The following is an 18,280-nucleotide window of genomic DNA, read 5'->3' as shown; positions in this document are numbered from 1 at the left end:
TTGTGACTTAGATGATGTATAAGTGCCCAAAAGGTATCCAAAGTAACCAGTTAACCACTGAAGGGACAAAGTAAAGACCCCCCCCCCCCCCCCCGTGTTCACTGACCCCGTCGCACCCACACAAAGTTCAGAAAAAAAAGGTACATACCTGCCTCCAGAACATCAGCACCTGGCATAGGAAAGCCTAGTAGAGCTGCACAGAGGTGGCTTAAGTAGTCTGGGAGGTGGCTAGTGAATCATAGAGAGAAGGACTCAGACCCATAAGCCACTCTAACCACTACATTCATGGTGAAAAATGTGAGCCCACCAAAACCCTACTGTAGTGCCATATAGGTGCCACCTGCAGCCATAAGGGTTATTGGGGTTGTATATAGTTGTTTTGGGGAGGTTTGGGGGACTCACCATAATCTATAAGGGAGTTCTGGTGAGATGTTTATGTGGTACCCTTTTATAGCAGTGCCCTAAAAAGTGCCCCTCTGCTGTGTTGCCAGTCCATCACAATGCTGGCTCCTCCCATGTCCAAAATGTCTTGTTCTAGGCGTTTGGGACTTGGATGAATTTTTGATCGAGAATGTGATATAAAGATAGATGTAGTGGCTGTCTGGATGATCAGACACCTGGACGTAAGGATAGATGATTTTCGGGAAAAAAATATTTTGGATGTAGTTTTTGAGAATAGACATTTTGTTACTGCTGACTGTGGACAACTAGTGCCCTATGTCCAAATTGGACTTAGATGTTTCTTTTGATTATGCCCCTTTGTGCCTTTTATAGAATTGTGCTTAGTGCCAATCTAGCCAGTGTCAATTTTTTAGGCAACCTATATAGAATCGGCCTAAGGATTTGTGCATGGTTCCACAATACATGTATTTATTTATTTAATTTTCTATACCATTCTTCCAGGGGATCTCAGAACGGTTTACATGAGTTTATTCAGGTTCTCAAGAATTTTTCCCTATCTGTCCCGATGGGCTCACAATCTATCTAATGTACTTGGCACAATGGGGGGGGGAGGATTAAGTGACTTGCCCAGGCGTTAGCTTTAACCATTGCGTTACACTCTCCCCCTTTTCACATTGACAGGATGTGTTCTTAGAGGCATGTCAGAAGAGACATTTTTAAATCTATGCATGGAGTGCCATTTTTGAAAAGCGTGACTGAGTTTGACTTGGATGTTTCCTGCAAGATGTCCAAAGTCGGGGATGGAGAAACATCCATTTTCAAAACCACTGGATGTCTGAAATTTTTTAATTTTATTTTTTGCAAATCATCTACTTGGACGTCTTGGCCACCAGAAAGTCTTAATTTAGGATGCCTAACTTTATTTCCCATTTTTAACCACAGAAACGTCCAAGTTGAAAATGTCCAAATCTAGACCATTTGGACATGGGAGGGGCCAGCATTGTAATAGACTGGTCATATAAACCAATAGAGCAGTGGGGCATCTTGGAGGGCACTGCTGTGAAGGGTATCATGTGTACATCTCAGCATAATGTATGGTGAGCCTTCCTAAACTCACTCAATACAAACTAAATCCCACTGAAGGGTATTTGAAGGAGATCATGGAGTAAAATGGTCTCAGTAACCCACTTGGATAGGGATAATTCAATCTCAGGATATCTCAATCCAAATGCCAAGTTATTAGGGTTTTAAGATTACCATCACTGACCAAATTACCTCCACCTCCTTTTTTTTTGTGTAGCCAATTTTAGATGTATCAAATTAATTATTCTTTTTTACTTTTTCTTTTTGTACACAGAAAATTATCACTTATCTTTAAAGTGTGCAGAGTATTGACTTGGATATAATAGACTGGTCATATAAACCGATGGGGACCCATTTCGCCACTAACCGCGGCTTTTTCAAGGGTTCTCAGGACACTTTCTTTGCAATCCCACCAGTCTTGGGGCTGTTACTCCACGATCTCCTTCAAATACTCTTCAGTGGGATTTAGTTTGAATTGAGGTTATTCCTGAAGAATCCCACTTTTGTATCTTCTGTGTTTTATTGAGCCCTCCTAAACTTTCCCCAATCCTACCATACCCACCTGTCTACCATTCCAATAGATGAAAAAGGAACTGCAGTGCAGACATATGTACAAGATGCAGGTAATGTTTATTTAGACAAATAAAACAATTTGTTGTGTACTTATTACAGAATATGAAACCCAACACGATCCGTGTTTTGATTAACATGTCTTCTTCCGGGGTCCTAGTAAAAAAAAGTATATACTCAGTCACTAAAATATATAACATGGATGCAAATATACAGTATGGTGTGTTAAGGAGTGATTACAGAGGGAGTGTATATGAGCCAGTGGAAAAGAAAGGAAGGAGTACCATGTGGAGAAAACCAAACCATTGTATACACCTTGAAGAAATGTGGATACAAGTGCGGTGAAGAAACTTAGCTACCAGAAGGGCAATATTTAAAAGCACTTGCATAGTTAGCTGTGGTGCCAATCGCATTAAATATTTTTGAAAAAGAATCCGAGCCTACAGATAACTTTGTCAATTTAAATCACTAAACAGCCAAAATTATCCATTTTAAAAAGGAACCTGGCTAGAAGGCATTTCAGAGATAGTCAAAAAAGTTATCCAGCCCACAGCGTTCTACAAATTTACATTTTAAGGTATTGTATATAACAGGATATCAAGAGTATTCCTTTTTGGCTTTATTATCTGTATTCTGGTGCCATCTACTGGACTTCATTTATACACCCCTGAAAAAGGCTTCTTTAGCTGAAACATCGACTGTGTTGGGGTCCAGCACGACAAAGGATTGAAAGATTCTGCATTGTTTTATATAGATGTTATATATGTTTCAGTTATTTATATAGTTTTGATAAATTGATTGTCCCTGAAGTTGATTGACTGTGTCCCTTTCCCACTTTTTTTTTTGCTCTAACCACTGCACCACACACACTCAGATATTAAACCACATGTCAATTCAAAAGCCAAGCTTATATCCTCTTGATTCATAAGCAGTCATTTCTCTAGGATAAATATCAAACATGTACCTTCAACACTTGTCCAGTTTCTCTTTTGGCCTCTGTGTTCCTCAATCAAAGCACATGAAAAAAATATATATTCTGTATATTGCATACTAAACTTTTCATTTTGGGGGGTATAAAGAGGACTCCTCTTTGATAATAATGGAAAATGAAGTTTAATAATGCATTACTCAAGCAAAGCACATGATAAAATGTATTGCATACTAAACCTTATTCCCAAAGTTTAAGAAAATAAGAAGAGAAACCTTACTTACAATGGCTGTGGCTCAGAGCAAGTAGACATGTTTGACACACAATCTTGACATCATTGTGACATCATCAACATGAACCTAGATGGCAGATTGTCACTAAAAAAATAAGAATATATGTTGGGGTACCAAACCATTCCAGGGATTTAAACCCATGACCTATGGAAGGTGGACAAAGAGCCTTTAACCACTGAGCTACATGTGTTTCCTTTTAGGCAGGGGGTTCCTGCCATGTGAGATGATACCTTAGGAGATCATTGCCATCTCATGATAAAAATAATTTTCCTTCTGGACCCTGGAAAGGGCAGAGTGCAAATTCTACGCATGTGCTAATCGCTATCACCAACAACTCATCTCATGTAAATTTGGTGACCCTCTATGAACCTCTGCAAACCTCATTTGCATGCGTGGTTCTTTGAGAATGACTCATCTTTTTAAAATCGTTACATTTAAGGCTGCAATAGCAGGCTGTCAGATTTTACCAGCGATATTAGAGAATCCAGCCCCAAGTTTTCTCTTTATCTCATTTTCAAATTAAAAAAATAAGCTTGGGTAGATTTGTTCACAAGTCCAAACAATCTCCCTTAGCAAAGATTAGTTTGCAATATACACCTTAGCTCTCTTGGTAAAGCGTCAAGAAACACATCGGAGACCCATTGTATGCAAATCTATAAAAAAAAAAACAACCCTCAATTGACTAGGTGTGACTCCAGGAGAGAGCTGAGAAGCACTGGATTAGGACACACTGCTAGAATGGGGATGTTGCATGAATGTAATGTGATGGAACCTGCTATAAGCTGCATTATGTGAATTTCTGTAAAAAAAAAAAAGTGGTATATGAATTGTAATAATAAATAAAATTGGAAATAGGATAGAATTTAAATTTTTTAAGACGGAATGTATTACATAACTTTGGGGTTCTTTTGCTAAGTTGTGACAAAACTGGCCTTAGCACATGGGAAAGACGTAAGGGCGTGATAAGGCCATTTTTACTGCAGCTACAAAATGGCCAATTTTCTATTTTTTTTTTATTAATAGCCATATGCTAATTTTGCCATTAATGTTTGGCCATATTCAACAATTTCAGATACAGTCAAAAAATTTACGGGGAAAAAAAATCTCATGCTAGTGCAGGGAAAATGCTACCATCCCTTACACAAAATTATATCAATATTAATGATGAAAATGATGGAGGGGGAGGGGTGTTCCATTAATATTGATATAATTTTATGTAAGGGGGTCATTTTTAAAAATGACCATATGAACACTGCTGTCACAAATTTTATAGGTGGTAAGGGCTCACACAGTAAAGTGGACATGCTAAATGGTTAGTGTAGGAATGCCCACTCTCCGCCTGTGACATGCCCCCTAAAAAGGAAATTTTTTTAGTATGCGGTTAGCACATGCACATTTTAGAGTTACTGCAGGTTGCCTGAGCACATTCTGTGGTACATAGGAACATGCAAGCAGCTAATGCAGCTTAGTAAAAGAACCCCGTAGGCAGTGGTATAGTGAGGGTGGTGGCATTCCTCCGCGCCCTCCTCTTCAGTCCCCTCGATCCTTCTCCGCCTCCCCTGTACCTCTTTAAATCTTTGCCAGCACGAGCAGCTTCTCCAGCCTGCTGCACGCACTGGTGTTGCTTTCCCTTTGATGCCATTTCCTGACCCCCGTGACTCGGAAGTGATTTCAGGGGGGAGCCAGGCCGGTGCAAATGGCATGCCTGAGAAGTTGCTTGTGCTGGCGAAGATTTAAAGAGGTACATGGGTGGGGGGAAGGGAGGGTGCAAGTGGTGTGGGAGAGTGGAGAGCTGCTGGTGCCACCCATCGAGTTGGCGCCCGGGGTAGTCCTCCCCCCCCCTCCCTCCTTACTACACCACTGACCATAAGGATTTAGGTTCTTAAACTGGATCCTATGAAAGTGCACCAGGCCTGAATTCTTAAAGTTAGGTTCTTAGTTTCACTAGCCTCTTAAATTTAGGATTTAATGAGGGCAAATTTAAAGTGGGAGGAAAAATGTAGATGCTTAGCACTGATTTTCATAACTAGGCATCTATCTTAGATTCTAAGTCTACACATATGAATTGCAGGTCTAAATTTAAGATCCTAGATTTAGATGAATTTTCATCCAAACACTCAGGATTCGATGTTCAGCTGAGAATAGGCATCTAACTTAAGTTCCTAAATTCAGGAACTCGGATCTCTACATGCCCACTGATTCTGTCACGTTCTGTTTTTCCTTCCCAGGTGGATACCGACCTCCAGAATTTGAGCCATGGTGCATCCAAAAGCACATTCAGTGAGCCCAACCCCTTTGCTGAGATAGCCATGAATAGCTACAAGCATAACGGAGGTGTGGTGAGACCTCTCAATAACCTGAGTGCTTCCCACAGGAACCTACATGAATTGGACTCTGAAACTCAGCCCTTGCATACATTTAACAGTTCTGGACTGGAGGTGGTAGTTTCCAAAACTGACCAGATTAAAGCTTCCAGCACGAATCTAGAGGAGGAAGTGGAGGAAGGCCATAGTCGAGGCCCAAAGAAGACTCAGAACATTGGCTATAGGTTGGGCCATCGCCGGGCACTTTTTGAGAAGCGGAAACGTTTGAGTGACTACGCCTTGATCTTTGGGATGTTTGGCATTGTTGTCATGGTGACAGAGACAGAATTGTCTTGGGGAGTCTATACAAAGGTACAGACAAGTCTTCTTGCAGATCAAAGGGTCAAGGATATGAAATCTGAAATCACACTAATGTAATAGAGTAGATGAATCCAGTTAATGAGTATCCTAAGGAATTTATACATTGTGGGATTTTTTTGACTGTGATGGTGGAAGGGAGAACGAGAGAGTTGGTTTGCAAGTTGTTTTAATCTCTGATTAGCTGCCCTGCTTGCTCTTCTAACCAGGACCCCTGTATGCTAACCAGTTTCACAGCTTGGCTATCATAGGGTTACCATATTTGTGAAATGAAAAGAGAGGACACATGACCCCCGCCCCCACCCCTACCCTGGCCTTGCCCACCCCACCCTCTCTCCATCCCTGGCCCCGCCTCCAAGAAGCTAGTTTGGCAGGGCCAGTTTAGACAGAATCTGGTGGCTTTCTTCCTCTTACCTCCTCAGCGCTGGAATTCAATTGGTATCGGGCCACCGGCAGCTCAGCGAGTTGAATCTGCTGCCATCAGCCTGCTCCAGAAGCTGTCTCTCTGCAGTGATTTCCTGCTCCTGCATAGGCAAGACCTGCAGAGAAGTGGCTTCCAGGTCAAGCCAATGGCACTCTCATTTCACTGAGCTGCCAGCAGCCTGAAGGCAATTTAATTCCAGCATCAAGAAGGTAAGAGGGCGAGAGCCACTAGATTCTGTCTAAGCCCCTGTCAAACCCGGACAGACTCCTACAGTTTAAAAATCTCATCCAGACACCCAGACAGTCCTGTAAAAAGAGGACATGTCCAGGTTTTCCCAGACGAATGGTAACCTGAGGCTATTGCATTTCATGTGACACAGGAAATCACATGACATGCCATATTCAGAGGGCTCTATCATAATTATAGTCCATGACACTCTGGTTATCTAAATCCTTAATCTATTCGCTAAGACATGTGGTACTTTCTCACACAATGTTTTAAAGAAATTGATGGGAAAAGTCAGTTAGATGATGGGAACGGTGTGTTGTTCAAATAGTCAAATTAAATTACAGCTTGGAAGTGTCAGTCTTCATCCTTCTTGTTAATGCTACTGATTGAGCTTTGGACATTATTGAACAGGGCTCACTAAACATGTCTTGGTGACCACACAGCCAGTGTGGAGAGAGAGAGAGAGAAGATCTTCAGATATCAAGATATGAAGTCATTGACCAAAAAAGTGTGGCATACAGGTACAGAAATATTGCCCATTGTTTTGGATGGATAAGCTTGATTAAAAGGAATTTTCAAGCGTACCTAGATAAGTTGCCTGTACACATTACATCTTATGAACTGCAGAGATAAGCTGTCTTTGGCACTACGGCAAGATTTAGCAGTATATCTCAGAGACTGAGATCATACTCCACAAACCCTGGCCTTCATGGTACTGTATATGCAGAATGAATCCATTTGGAGACGTTGCCCCCAGTTGGGGTTCCAAAATAACCCATTGCTTATACCAGTGGTTCCCAAACCTGTCCTGGAGGACCCCCCAGGCCAGTCGGGTTTTCAAGATAGCCCTAATGAATATGCATGGAGCAGATCTGCATTCCTGACATCTCCATTATATGCAAATCTCTGTCATGCATATTCATTAGGGCTATCTTGAAAACCCGACTGGCCTGGGGGTCCTCCAGGACAGGTCTGGGAACCACTGGCTTATACAAACCCTCCACGGAGATTGCATCAACTAGTTTCGTTTTACACAGGCTTATGTTTATTTTTGCTGCGGTTTGATTTGATACCTTTCAAATTAGGAACCCCTGATGAAGGCATGTTAACTGAAACATGGGCCATGTCAAGTCCCCTGGTTTGTTAAAAGGTGGTGACACTAACCGCAACATATACTGTATTTCCCCAAATATAGGCCGCCCCTTTGAAAAGGCCGCAAAAAATGCTTATAAGAGTTTTAAAACTGGTAGATAAGCCGCCCCACTGTATTAGCCGCAGCTTTGCCATCAGTTCTTGTGAGACGAGTCCCGCGAGAACTGACGGCAAAGCCATACAGGAAGCAGCGCGGGGCCAGCCTGGAGATGAAAAGATCGTTCCTGCCCTGCAACGCCGGCGGTGTGATTTGAGGAGGCCACCGTCCAGCGAGGGAGGTAAGAGAGGGCGGGGGGATGATTTTAAAACCCTGTATAGGCCACTCCAGTTATGCAAGCTGCACCCACTATGCCGGCTTGCAAAACCCATGTTTAGGCCGTAGCCTATATATGGGGAAATACGGTAATTGTTTCAATAAACTTGGCCTGCATCTTGTACTTTTGTCTGCAGTTCTTCTTTGTTTGTTCTGATTGTTTTTCACTGCAGACTAGTTGGATTGTGTTTTAGTTTTCATTCCAAGATAACCACAATAAACGTGCATGAGACAATGTGCATATATGGAAGAGCCAAAGTATTCAAATATTTTGAGGCATATTCATTCCAGCCAATATTCAGCACTTTTTAACTGGCCAGAAATGGCACTGACTGGTTAAACAGCGCTTAACCAGTTAAATACTGGGTATCTCCGCTGAATATTTATGGTTAGTGACTAGGGGCTCCTTTTACAAAGTCGCATTAGCGGTTTAATGCGCGTAATAGTGCACGCTAATTTGCCGGCTGTGCTAGCCACTACCGCCTCCTCTTGAGCAGGTGGTAGTTTTTCAGCTAGCTCGGGGGTTAGCGTACACTAAAAAGTTGCATGTGATAAAGCCGCTAACGCGGCTTTGTAAAAGGAGCCTTAAAAGTTAACTGGCTATATTGTAAGATAACTGCCAATTTTCAGTGCTGAGCGGCTAAATTTAGCATCCAAACCAGACCGCGTAAATAGCAATCCCCTCTTTGGCTGCTATAAACTTAACCAGTCAGCGCTAAATATTCATTTAGCTTGTTAACATTTAGCAGCCCCAAACCACCAGATATTCAATGCCGGTGACTGGAAATGGCCCGGTATTGAATATCCATGGTGAGTGCCAACCATGGGAGTTACTCAGCCTGCCTCCCATGGTCTGAATATCGGCCAGATTGCGCATATCCAGAAAATGAACTGGCTGTGGGATCACCAAGACAAGTTTAGGAAGTCCTGTTTTAGAGAACAGTGAGGGATACCTGTTCAAAAGCATTAGACCGGAGAATCTTTTGGGAGGACATGATAACCTGTGTTCTCCAAAATGAGGGTCTCTTCCTTCTAACGCCAGAGGGGTGCCAAATGTGTGGGAGTGGGTATGGGGGGAGGGCGCTTCCATTCTTGCTGACAGTATCTTCTGCATTCCTAAACCTCCATGCTGAAAATGTCCCCCTCCTTGTCTTATAGGGCTGCCATGTGGCTCCGAGTCACAAGGGACAGGTGAGCCAGTCCTGTTTTTCTAAACTCCCATCACAATACATTCTGGTACTTGTAGATCTGCATCTCTTTTATTCCCATCCCAAAGCTTCTGGTTACTGTGGTTCTGCATCTCCCACCTGACCTTTGCCAGGGGTTGCCAACCAGCTCCCTCCCTTATGGTTCAAGGGAGTTGGCACTGTCTTTTATTTTAATTCTCATCACAATGCATTCTGATAACTACAGTCCTTCATTTCTCATCCTAAAGCATTCTGGTACTGGTGATGCTCTTTTATGTATTATCTATTTGCCAAACAAGGCATTTTCCCATAACCAGAACTGCTACTGGATGATAAGGGAGGGGGGGATATTATCAGATATAATTTTTACTAGTGTATTTCAAAGGTTCCATCACCACACATAGACATACTCAGCTTCCTAATGCCATATAATATCTCTCTATAAGGCACAGGATTTGGAGGCTCTTTAGCAAAGACAAAGTCAAGAATTTGGATTGTCAAAAAGCCCAGTTACTTTCCTGTTGAATCTGATGTCTCCCCTTGTCCTGGTGATGCAGCAAGCAGCCCCTAGTTCCTTCAGCTTGCCCAAAAAGGATGTCCATGCACTAGCTATTTCATCCAGGGAGGGAGAAATCTGAGGGAACCCTCTCTTCACAAGATTAGGAAGTGCAGCGAACTGCTTGACATGAAATTCTCTCCCCACATGAAACCTAATTTTGCATTGGAAGATAGGAAAACGGTTGTCCAAATCTGGGAGTTCACAGTTTGCATGCCTATTGAACACTAAGGGGCTCATAACCAAAACTTAAACATGTCTAAAAACCCGCCCACGTCGGCACTTGGTCATCCTAAAAGACAGGTCGTCCAAGTGCCGATAATCAAAATGGCTTTTAGGACATATCCAGGCACTTTTTAGGCCTCTGAATCCCGCTGTGCACCCAGAGCTGAAAGGAGCGTTTCTGGAGGAGTGGTTAGGGCGGGATGTGGGCCAACCTAGACTTAGTCGTCCTGCAGGGATAATCGAATGTTTGACAAGATTTCCTAGGCAAAACTTATACATTGTGAGTTAGATGATGTAAAGACAGGTTTAAGCACCAAAAAGGTATTGAAAGTGACTAGATAACCACTGCAGAGACAAAGTAAAGACCCACACATACTTCCCCCGTGTTAAATGATCCCCGTCACACCCCCACAAAGTTCAGAATAAAAACGTACATACCTGCCTCCAGAACATCAGCACCTATTATAGGAAAGCCTAATAGTCTGAACCATAGAGAGGAGGACCCAGGCTCATAAGCCACTCTAACCTCTACATTAATGGTGGAAAATGTGAGCCCACCAAAAACCCTATTGTACGGCCATATAGGTGCCATTTGCAGCCATAAGAGCTATTGGTGTTGTAGACAGGTGGTTATAGTGGGTTTTGGGGGTATTTTGGTAGGCTCACCATAATCTATAAGGGAGCTATGGTGAGATGTTTATGTGGTACCCTTTTTGTGAAGTTCACCATATAAGGTGTGCCTCTGCTCTGTTGCCATGTCTGGGTGTCCAGTCCATCACAATTCTGGCCCCTCCCACATCCAAAAGGTCTTGTTCTGGGCGTTTGGGACTATGCCAAATTTTTGTTCGAGAATGTGGTATAAAGATAGATGTAGTGGCGGTCTGGACGATCAAACGCCTGAATGTACAAAGAGACGATTTTAGGGGGAAAAATACATATTTTAGACGCACTTTCGAGAATGGACATTTTGCCGCTGCCGACTTTGGGACATATACATTTCTTTTGATTATTTAGAAAACGTTTGAAAACGTACTTATTCTCTTGATTTTGGGGTAATTAAATTCCATGATGATTGCTCGGTTGTAAGTAGATGTAATCTTTTGTAAACTGCATAGATTTGCAAGGTTATGCAGTCTAGAAGTTGATTTTTATGCTATGTTTATTATGGCCCTCTAAGCCTTCCAGAGCCATGGGAAAAATGTGCACATTGCAGCATGGCAGGTTTTGTTATGAAAAACCTGTCAAAAATATGAGGCCAAGGTGACATCCATTACTAATAATCATTTCTGTACTGCTACTAGACCTACACTGTGCTATATATACGAGGGTTGTTCAAAAAATATCAGACCTTTATTCTTAAAAAATACTCGTATTCAGATACAACAATCTTATACTAATCTCCTTCAAAGTAGTCCCCTTGGGCTGCCACACACTTCTTCCAATGGTTCTGCCACTGTCAGAAGCAACGCTGGAATGCCTCTTTTGAGATTGCTCGCAACTGGTCGCAACTGAAGTCATAATGCCACTGTACAGATCCATGGTGAGACCTCATCTCGAGTATTGTGTTCAATTCTGGAGACCACACTACCAGAAAGATGTGTTGAGAATTGAATCGGTTCAGCGAATGGCTACCAGGATGGTCTTGGGGCTCAGAGATCTCACGTATGAAGAAAGACTAAAAAAACTGCGGATGTACTCACTGGAGGAGCGAAGAGAGAGGGGGGACATGATTGAGACCTTTAAGTATATCACGGGGCGTATAGAGATGAAAGATGATATCTTCAGTCTTACAGGGCCCTCGATTACCAGAGGACACTCGCTGAAAATCAGGGGAGGGAAATTTCAAGGTGATGCTAGAAAGTACTTCTTCACCGAAAGGGTGGTCGATCATTGGAACGAGCTGCCTCAGCAGGTGATTGAGGCCAACAGCGTGTCAGATTTTAAGAGAAAATGGGATATTCACATGGGATCAATAGGGGAGTAAAAGTCAGGGAGTGGATCATTGGTATGGGCAGACTCGATGGGCTATAGCCCTTTTCTGCCGTCAATTTCTATGTTTCTATGTTGCATTCTGTTTGATGTCTTCTCTTAACTGAAATCTGGTCCCTTTCAGGGGCATTTTCAGCTTTGGGAAAAGCCAGAAGTCACACGGAGCTATGTTAGGAGAGTAGGGAGCCTGAGGAATCACAGGTGTGTTGTGTTTGGCCAGGAAACTCCGTATCAAATGTGAAGAATGAGCAGGTCTGGCCGTTTGCATCTCACAGCATTACGAAGGCGGTGCAGAACCTCTTGGTAGTACCCCTTGGTGATTCGATGATCCTGCATCATCAGGGTCCTCACTTGCTCAATGACAATCTCATTTCTAGATGTTGAGGGTCTACCAGAACATGCTTCACTCTCCACTGATGTGCGGCCATCTCTGAAGAAATTGTACCACTCCTTTATCTGTGCGATGCCCATTGCTTCATCCCCGAAGGCCTGTTGAATCTTGCGGATCATTTCCACTTGAGAATCGCCAAGTTTTACACAAAATTTAATGCAGTAGCGTTGTTCAACTTTTTCTGTCATTTTGTCAAAAATGAAAATCGGACAGCGCTCACTTACACTTCCTCACTCATCAGCGGTCTGTTGGTGACTGACAGCTTCTGTAGGGGGGAAAAAAAATTCAAGCATGCACATTAGGGTCGCCTACATACGTGCACCAAACCACACCTCCCAAGCTTTATTTGTTTACGCAAGAAAAATCAGGGTCTGATACTTTTTGAACAGTCCTCGTATTACATGTGGGTACTTTCTCTGTCCTTAGTGGGTTCTCAGTCTAAGTTTTTGTAGCTGGGGCAATGGAGGGTTAAATTACTCATTTAAGGTCCCAAGGAGCTGCAGTGGGAATTGAACCCAGTTCCCCAGAGTCACAGTCTGCTACACTGATCATTAGGCTACTCCTCCACTCCAACCAAACCAACCTTGGCTCAAGCTCTCTTGTTGCTCATGCTTCATTGGGCAAAATATGGGTGAGGTCATGGCCCCTGTGTCTACTCCGTTTTATTGCCTGTGAAAATAGAACAGCCCCACCTGGGACTTTGAACATGTAAGAACTGCCGCTTCCAACATATGGATGACTTTTCCAGCCCCTCTTTGTAAGGGGCACCACCTACATGCATAAATAATGGATTTTAGAAAACCAGACATCCAAGAGGAGCCAAAGTGATTTTTACTGCCAGAGAGGGTAACACCGTTGCCCCATCACTCCTCCAAACCCCTATGCAAACAAGTACTTTGCTGCCCCTTATGTATGGTGGGTGTAAATGCTGACTTTGGGATTAAGGCAGTAGGCTTAGATTTCTGAAATATCATACTGTGTAGACCTAGTCAAAGCACACCCAGAATTTATCCCTTCAGAAACTGTGCATGCTGTAGACACACAGGTATAAGAAGTGGCTTTATCTAAAATCACTATCTACACATGCAAATGTGGTGCAAGCTTTCTAAAATGACCTCTAAGATCAGGCATAAGAATAGCCTTACTGGATCAGACCATTGGGCCATCTAGCCCAGTATCCCGTCACAAGTACCTGGCAAAAACCCAAATAGTTGCAGCATTCCATGCCACCGATCCAGGGCAAGCAGTGATTTTCCCCATGTCTCTCTCAACAGCAGACTATGGGCTTTTCTTCCATGAACTTATTCAAACCTTTTATAAACTACGTTAACTGATATTACCACATCCTCTGGCAACACATTCCAGAGCCTAACTATTCTCTAAGTGAAAAAATATTTCCTCCTATTGGTTTTAAAAGTATTACTCCGTAACTTCGTGTGTCCCCTAGTCTTTGTAACTCTCGATGCAGTTAAAAAAATCATTCTACACCACTCGGGATTTTATAGACTTCGGTCATAACTCCTCTCAGCCGTCTCTGTTCCAAGCTGAAGAGCCCCAAACTCTTTAGTCTTTCCTCATACAAGATGAGTTCCAAGCTGGGTTCATGTGAAAGAATCCCCGTATTATGGGGGTATAAAGTCTGTGCTGTGGATTCCCCAGATTTTTAAGTGAAAGTGTGCACATACTTCTGCTGTGAAAATTACCCCTACAGAACCTAGGGGTCCTTTTACGAAGGCTCGCTGGCCGATTTAGCGAACGCTAAATGCTAACGCCTCCATAGAATATAATGGGCACATTAGCATTTACCAAGCGCCAAATTGGCTAGCGTGCCTTAGTAAAAGACCTTCCTAGTGCTTACATTGATTTATTCTTTATTAGATTTATAAATTGTGCCCGCCAGATGGTAAAGCAGTAAATCAAATACAATAAAACATAAAACCCTACACAAAACGTAAGCAGAAATCAATGACGCACCTGTTCTTCAGTGTGCATTAAATTGCTCATAGATGCTCACATTTTCAAAAATATGCGGGTAACTGCAAACCCTGCCCACAGGAAAGCTACTTCCAGCTGTGAGCAAATTTATGGGGGGACAGGCTGCATACACTAAAGTTTAACCGCATATCGGGAGGGTGGTTTGGGGCCTAGCCACTTCTGTGTGCATAGTACTGTTTTGCATATGGAGATATCTTTGCCATTAACCCCTCCAGAATGTCAGGAACGGGGCAAGTCTGGGTATATTCACTGTCTGAAAATAGTAATCACTCAGTCTGGCTAAGAATCTATGGAGGTAGGGAGTGTCACTCCCACAGGTGTTTTGGGGGCAATATCAGACAATAAAGGGCTACGTTTAGGACAGGGTGTTACCTTGTTATCCTATGCTAACCTACATTAACATGCGTTATTTACCATAGGCCCCATTTTATGTAATGGGATCTATTTACTAATAACACACATAAACAATGTTAAAGTGTGCTAACTAGGCAGCACATTTTTGTAAACATAGCCTAAAGTGCATGCCTTATTTTGCATAGAAAGTTGAGCCCCTCAAATGATAAATGCAAAAGTTTGCAGGTACCTGTGAAATCAGGCACTAGGTCTATAGATACAAAGCAGCCATAGTCTTTGCACCTAGGTGCACGGTGGAACATTTGTCCCCACAAAGCCAGTTAATCTCTGGTAAAGCTTAAGGGCTTGGTGATATATTTGAGAACATGGGAGCAATTCATTAAATGGAACTAAAAGTTAGGTACCCCAAATCTAGGTGCTAAACTAGTATTCTAAGAGGGATCTTCATAAGATTTCCGCAGATTTATTTTTTTAAACACTATTTATTAAATATCTCAAAAGCAAATTGCATCACTTTCCACATAATCACCCTGTTGTCTGATTGACTAGTCACATGACATTCTACGACACGCCCTCTTACCACTTCTCCCGCCCAACCATTTCCCACATAAATATGGGAGTGGCCTAAGGGATATGACCAATTGGAATCTTAAGCCACTCCCAGTGCATCCCCCCTACAGGAGGGGCCTTAAGCGCCTGGGCCAATCAGAACGTAAGGCCCTTCCCCGGTGCATCCCACATGCCCTGGGAAGGGGCAGGCCCACCATTCAGTGAAGGCGGGCCTGTCAGACGGATGGAGGAAGCATACGTCCGTTCATCCAACTTAATATCAGGTATTTTGGAGTCCGGGTCAGCGGGGGTTGGGTGGTCTGCCCTTCAGGAGGGGATCCGGCAGGAGGGACTGAGCATCCCTCCTGCCGATGATCTCTGTGGGGTGGTGGGGTGGTGGGGTGATTCTGGCAGGTGGGACTGGGCATCTCTCCTGCCGATGATCTTTGGGGGGGATTCCAACAGGAGGGACTGGGCATCCCTCCTGCTGGGGGATGTCTTTGGGGATGGCGTCAGGAGGAATTGGGCACTCCTCCTGCTGCTGACATTCACGGGTGTGAGGGGGATGTCTTTGGGGGTCCTAGCAGGAGAGACTGAGCATCCCTCCTGCTTGCCATTTTTGCGGTGGGGGGGGGTAATAGGTTTCCTGCCGTGGCTGGTAAACTGATCGTGGCAGGGAGATTACCTTGGTGCAATCAGCTCAGCGACAACACAATTCTCTAACCAGTGCCTGTAAAATGGGCACCAGTTAGAGAGTCGTATTGGTTAGGTGGCTTAGGACGATTCTGTACAGGCCGCCTGTACAGCCACCCCTTATACAGAATCCGGGCCTCAGTGTGTAATTCAGCTCTGGAATTTGTTTCTGGAGAATGTGATAAAAGCAGTTAGCTTAGCAGGATTTTTAAAAAGTGTGGATACCTTCCTAAAAGAAAAGTCCATAAACCATTATTAAGATGGATTTTGGGAAATCCACTGCTTAAGCAGATTAAATGTGTTTTACTCTTTGGAATCTTGCCAAATACTTGGGGCCTGGGTTGGTTACTGTTGGAAACAGGATGTTGGACTTGATGGGCCTTCAGTCTGTCCCAATATGGCAACTCTTATGTTTCTAAACTATACTATAGTAAAGTCCCCCAATGGGAAAATAACAAATATAATATTACCCAAATATTCCCATATATAAAGAAAAGAGAAAAAGTGTGATATTAATCCTTTAACTCTATTTAAAATACACTCTATCTTATCTGGGAAGAGACCTCAGACACGGAGCCCACGTGCAGTCGTTATTCACAGACCGAAGAATTCAGCGTGGTTATACGCTCCCTTGCTCCAATCATTGGTCTTCTTCCCTCCTGATCTCTTATACCTATATGTGTTCTAAGAAGATATAATTATTTTTTTAATTTTTGTTGTTTATCTATAGAAATGTCTTAATAAATAATTTCTAAAATATTCATTTTAATCTCTATATTGTGTCTGCACTCATTCCCTTGAGACTCAAACTAGCAAAAGTTTAACATGTTTAATTTGTATTTGTTATTCAGTATTCTGATAGAAAAAGTACTTAGCATTGATTTTTTGGCTTATTTTAGCAAAAGTACTTAGCTTTAGCAGTGCTCATGTATCAACCGATACCAACGTGGCCAGCGTTTCGTGGATTTGACTTTATATCCACTGCTTCAGGGCCGTTTCACACATGTACCAAGCTACTGCAACAGAAATTAAAACATAAAAATTAAAATCACAAACAAAGAGTCATACCAGTATAAAACTTAGTATTCTCAGTTGTGAACTTACTTGATTCAAGTACGCTATCAGCCGTCTCAACAAAGTACAAAATGGCGCCAGCCTCTATTTAACAAACTTTGCAGCGTGGTTACGTCAGACGAAAAAACAGCTGACATGACCACGTACCCAATCGTAAAATAGTAAAGTTACACACACCTACATTGGTTTTATTCAATAGAAATGTTGCCACTCTATGTGTTTGTTTAACCCTTTGGGATAAACAAACACAAACCCTTTGGGATAAACCCTTTGGCAGTTGAATAACGACTGCGCGTGGGCTCCGTGTCTGAGGTCTCTTCCCAGATAAGATAGAGTGTATTTTAACTCTTATGTTTCCACATGGATCTGAAAAGAGGCATAATAATGGAAGAGACATGGTTGGGTCAGTTGGGTACGCTGGGCTATAGAATTTAGGGGATCTGCACCCAAACTGCATCTTGGGATTTTCACTTGGTTGGTGTACATCCTTGTACCCAAAGTTGAGCACAGATTTCAGCGCAAAGTGCTATTCCTGGAGCGGTCTTTATACAATACCTTTCATTGTCATATACTGGATCCAATCCATGGTTTCTAAAGTTATAGTTTTTGGCTTCGGTGTAGAAGATTGAAAAAATTTAAAACTTATCTATGCTGAGTCTTCTAAATGAAGAAATTCAGAAGGCAACTGTGTTTGCTGGGAATCATCTTCTGCTTCCTTGTCCTTCTCTGGCACAATCGCATCTCGGCCTTCCCAGTAACAGCAAGAGGCTGTTGCTGTGGTTCTTCTAGCGTCTCCGGTTCTGTGATTCCAGTCCTCGCCCAGGGCTTGCCAACAGTCAGTTTGGGTTTGGGCTCCACCTGGTCAGGAATCCACACCAGGAGGGACGCCAGGCTGAGGAGGCCACATCTACTGCTCTGGCATAAGAATGATATCACCCAGCAAATTTTCACCAGGCTTATTTATTTCGCTTGTTTGTTACCTAACATTCTTATTAGCGCTAGGCAATTTAAATTTAAAATATAAAATCGTATACAAACTTAAAAAGAAATCATAATAAAAGAAATATCTAAAATGACAACACAATAAAAATCTTGGAATAAATGAACAAAACACAACAAATAGTAAACAGCAGCAGAATAACGAGAGGATTAGCCCCCAAACAGGACCAACAGGCTTCCGTACTACATGTCCT

The 18,280-nt window shown here is 42.7% G+C and overlaps 1 protein-coding gene across 1 annotated transcript in view; it reads left to right on the top strand.

Moving 5' to 3' along the window:
• Positions 1–1,983: 1,983 nt before the first annotated feature.
• The window catches only part of KCNN1 (potassium calcium-activated channel subfamily N member 1), a 65,964-nt gene continuing 49,667 nt past the window's right edge, over positions 1,984–18,280 (top strand). Inside the window, exons 1-3 of the mRNA XM_033953618.1 lie at positions 1,984–2,108; positions 5,505–5,951; positions 9,233–9,265. Coding sequence (XP_033809509.1) covers positions 2,067–2,108; positions 5,505–5,951; positions 9,233–9,265 — 522 coding nt within the window. The 5' untranslated portion in view covers positions 1,984–2,066. The remainder of the gene's footprint in view (positions 2,109–5,504; positions 5,952–9,232; positions 9,266–18,280) is intronic.

This window comes from Geotrypetes seraphini, chromosome 8, assembly GCF_902459505.1.
Source record: "Geotrypetes seraphini chromosome 8, aGeoSer1.1, whole genome shotgun sequence".
Lineage (NCBI taxonomy): Eukaryota > Metazoa > Chordata > Amphibia > Gymnophiona > Dermophiidae > Geotrypetes > Geotrypetes seraphini.
The sequence above is the reverse complement of the archived record's forward strand: the minus strand, read 5'-3'. Positions and strand labels throughout refer to the sequence as shown.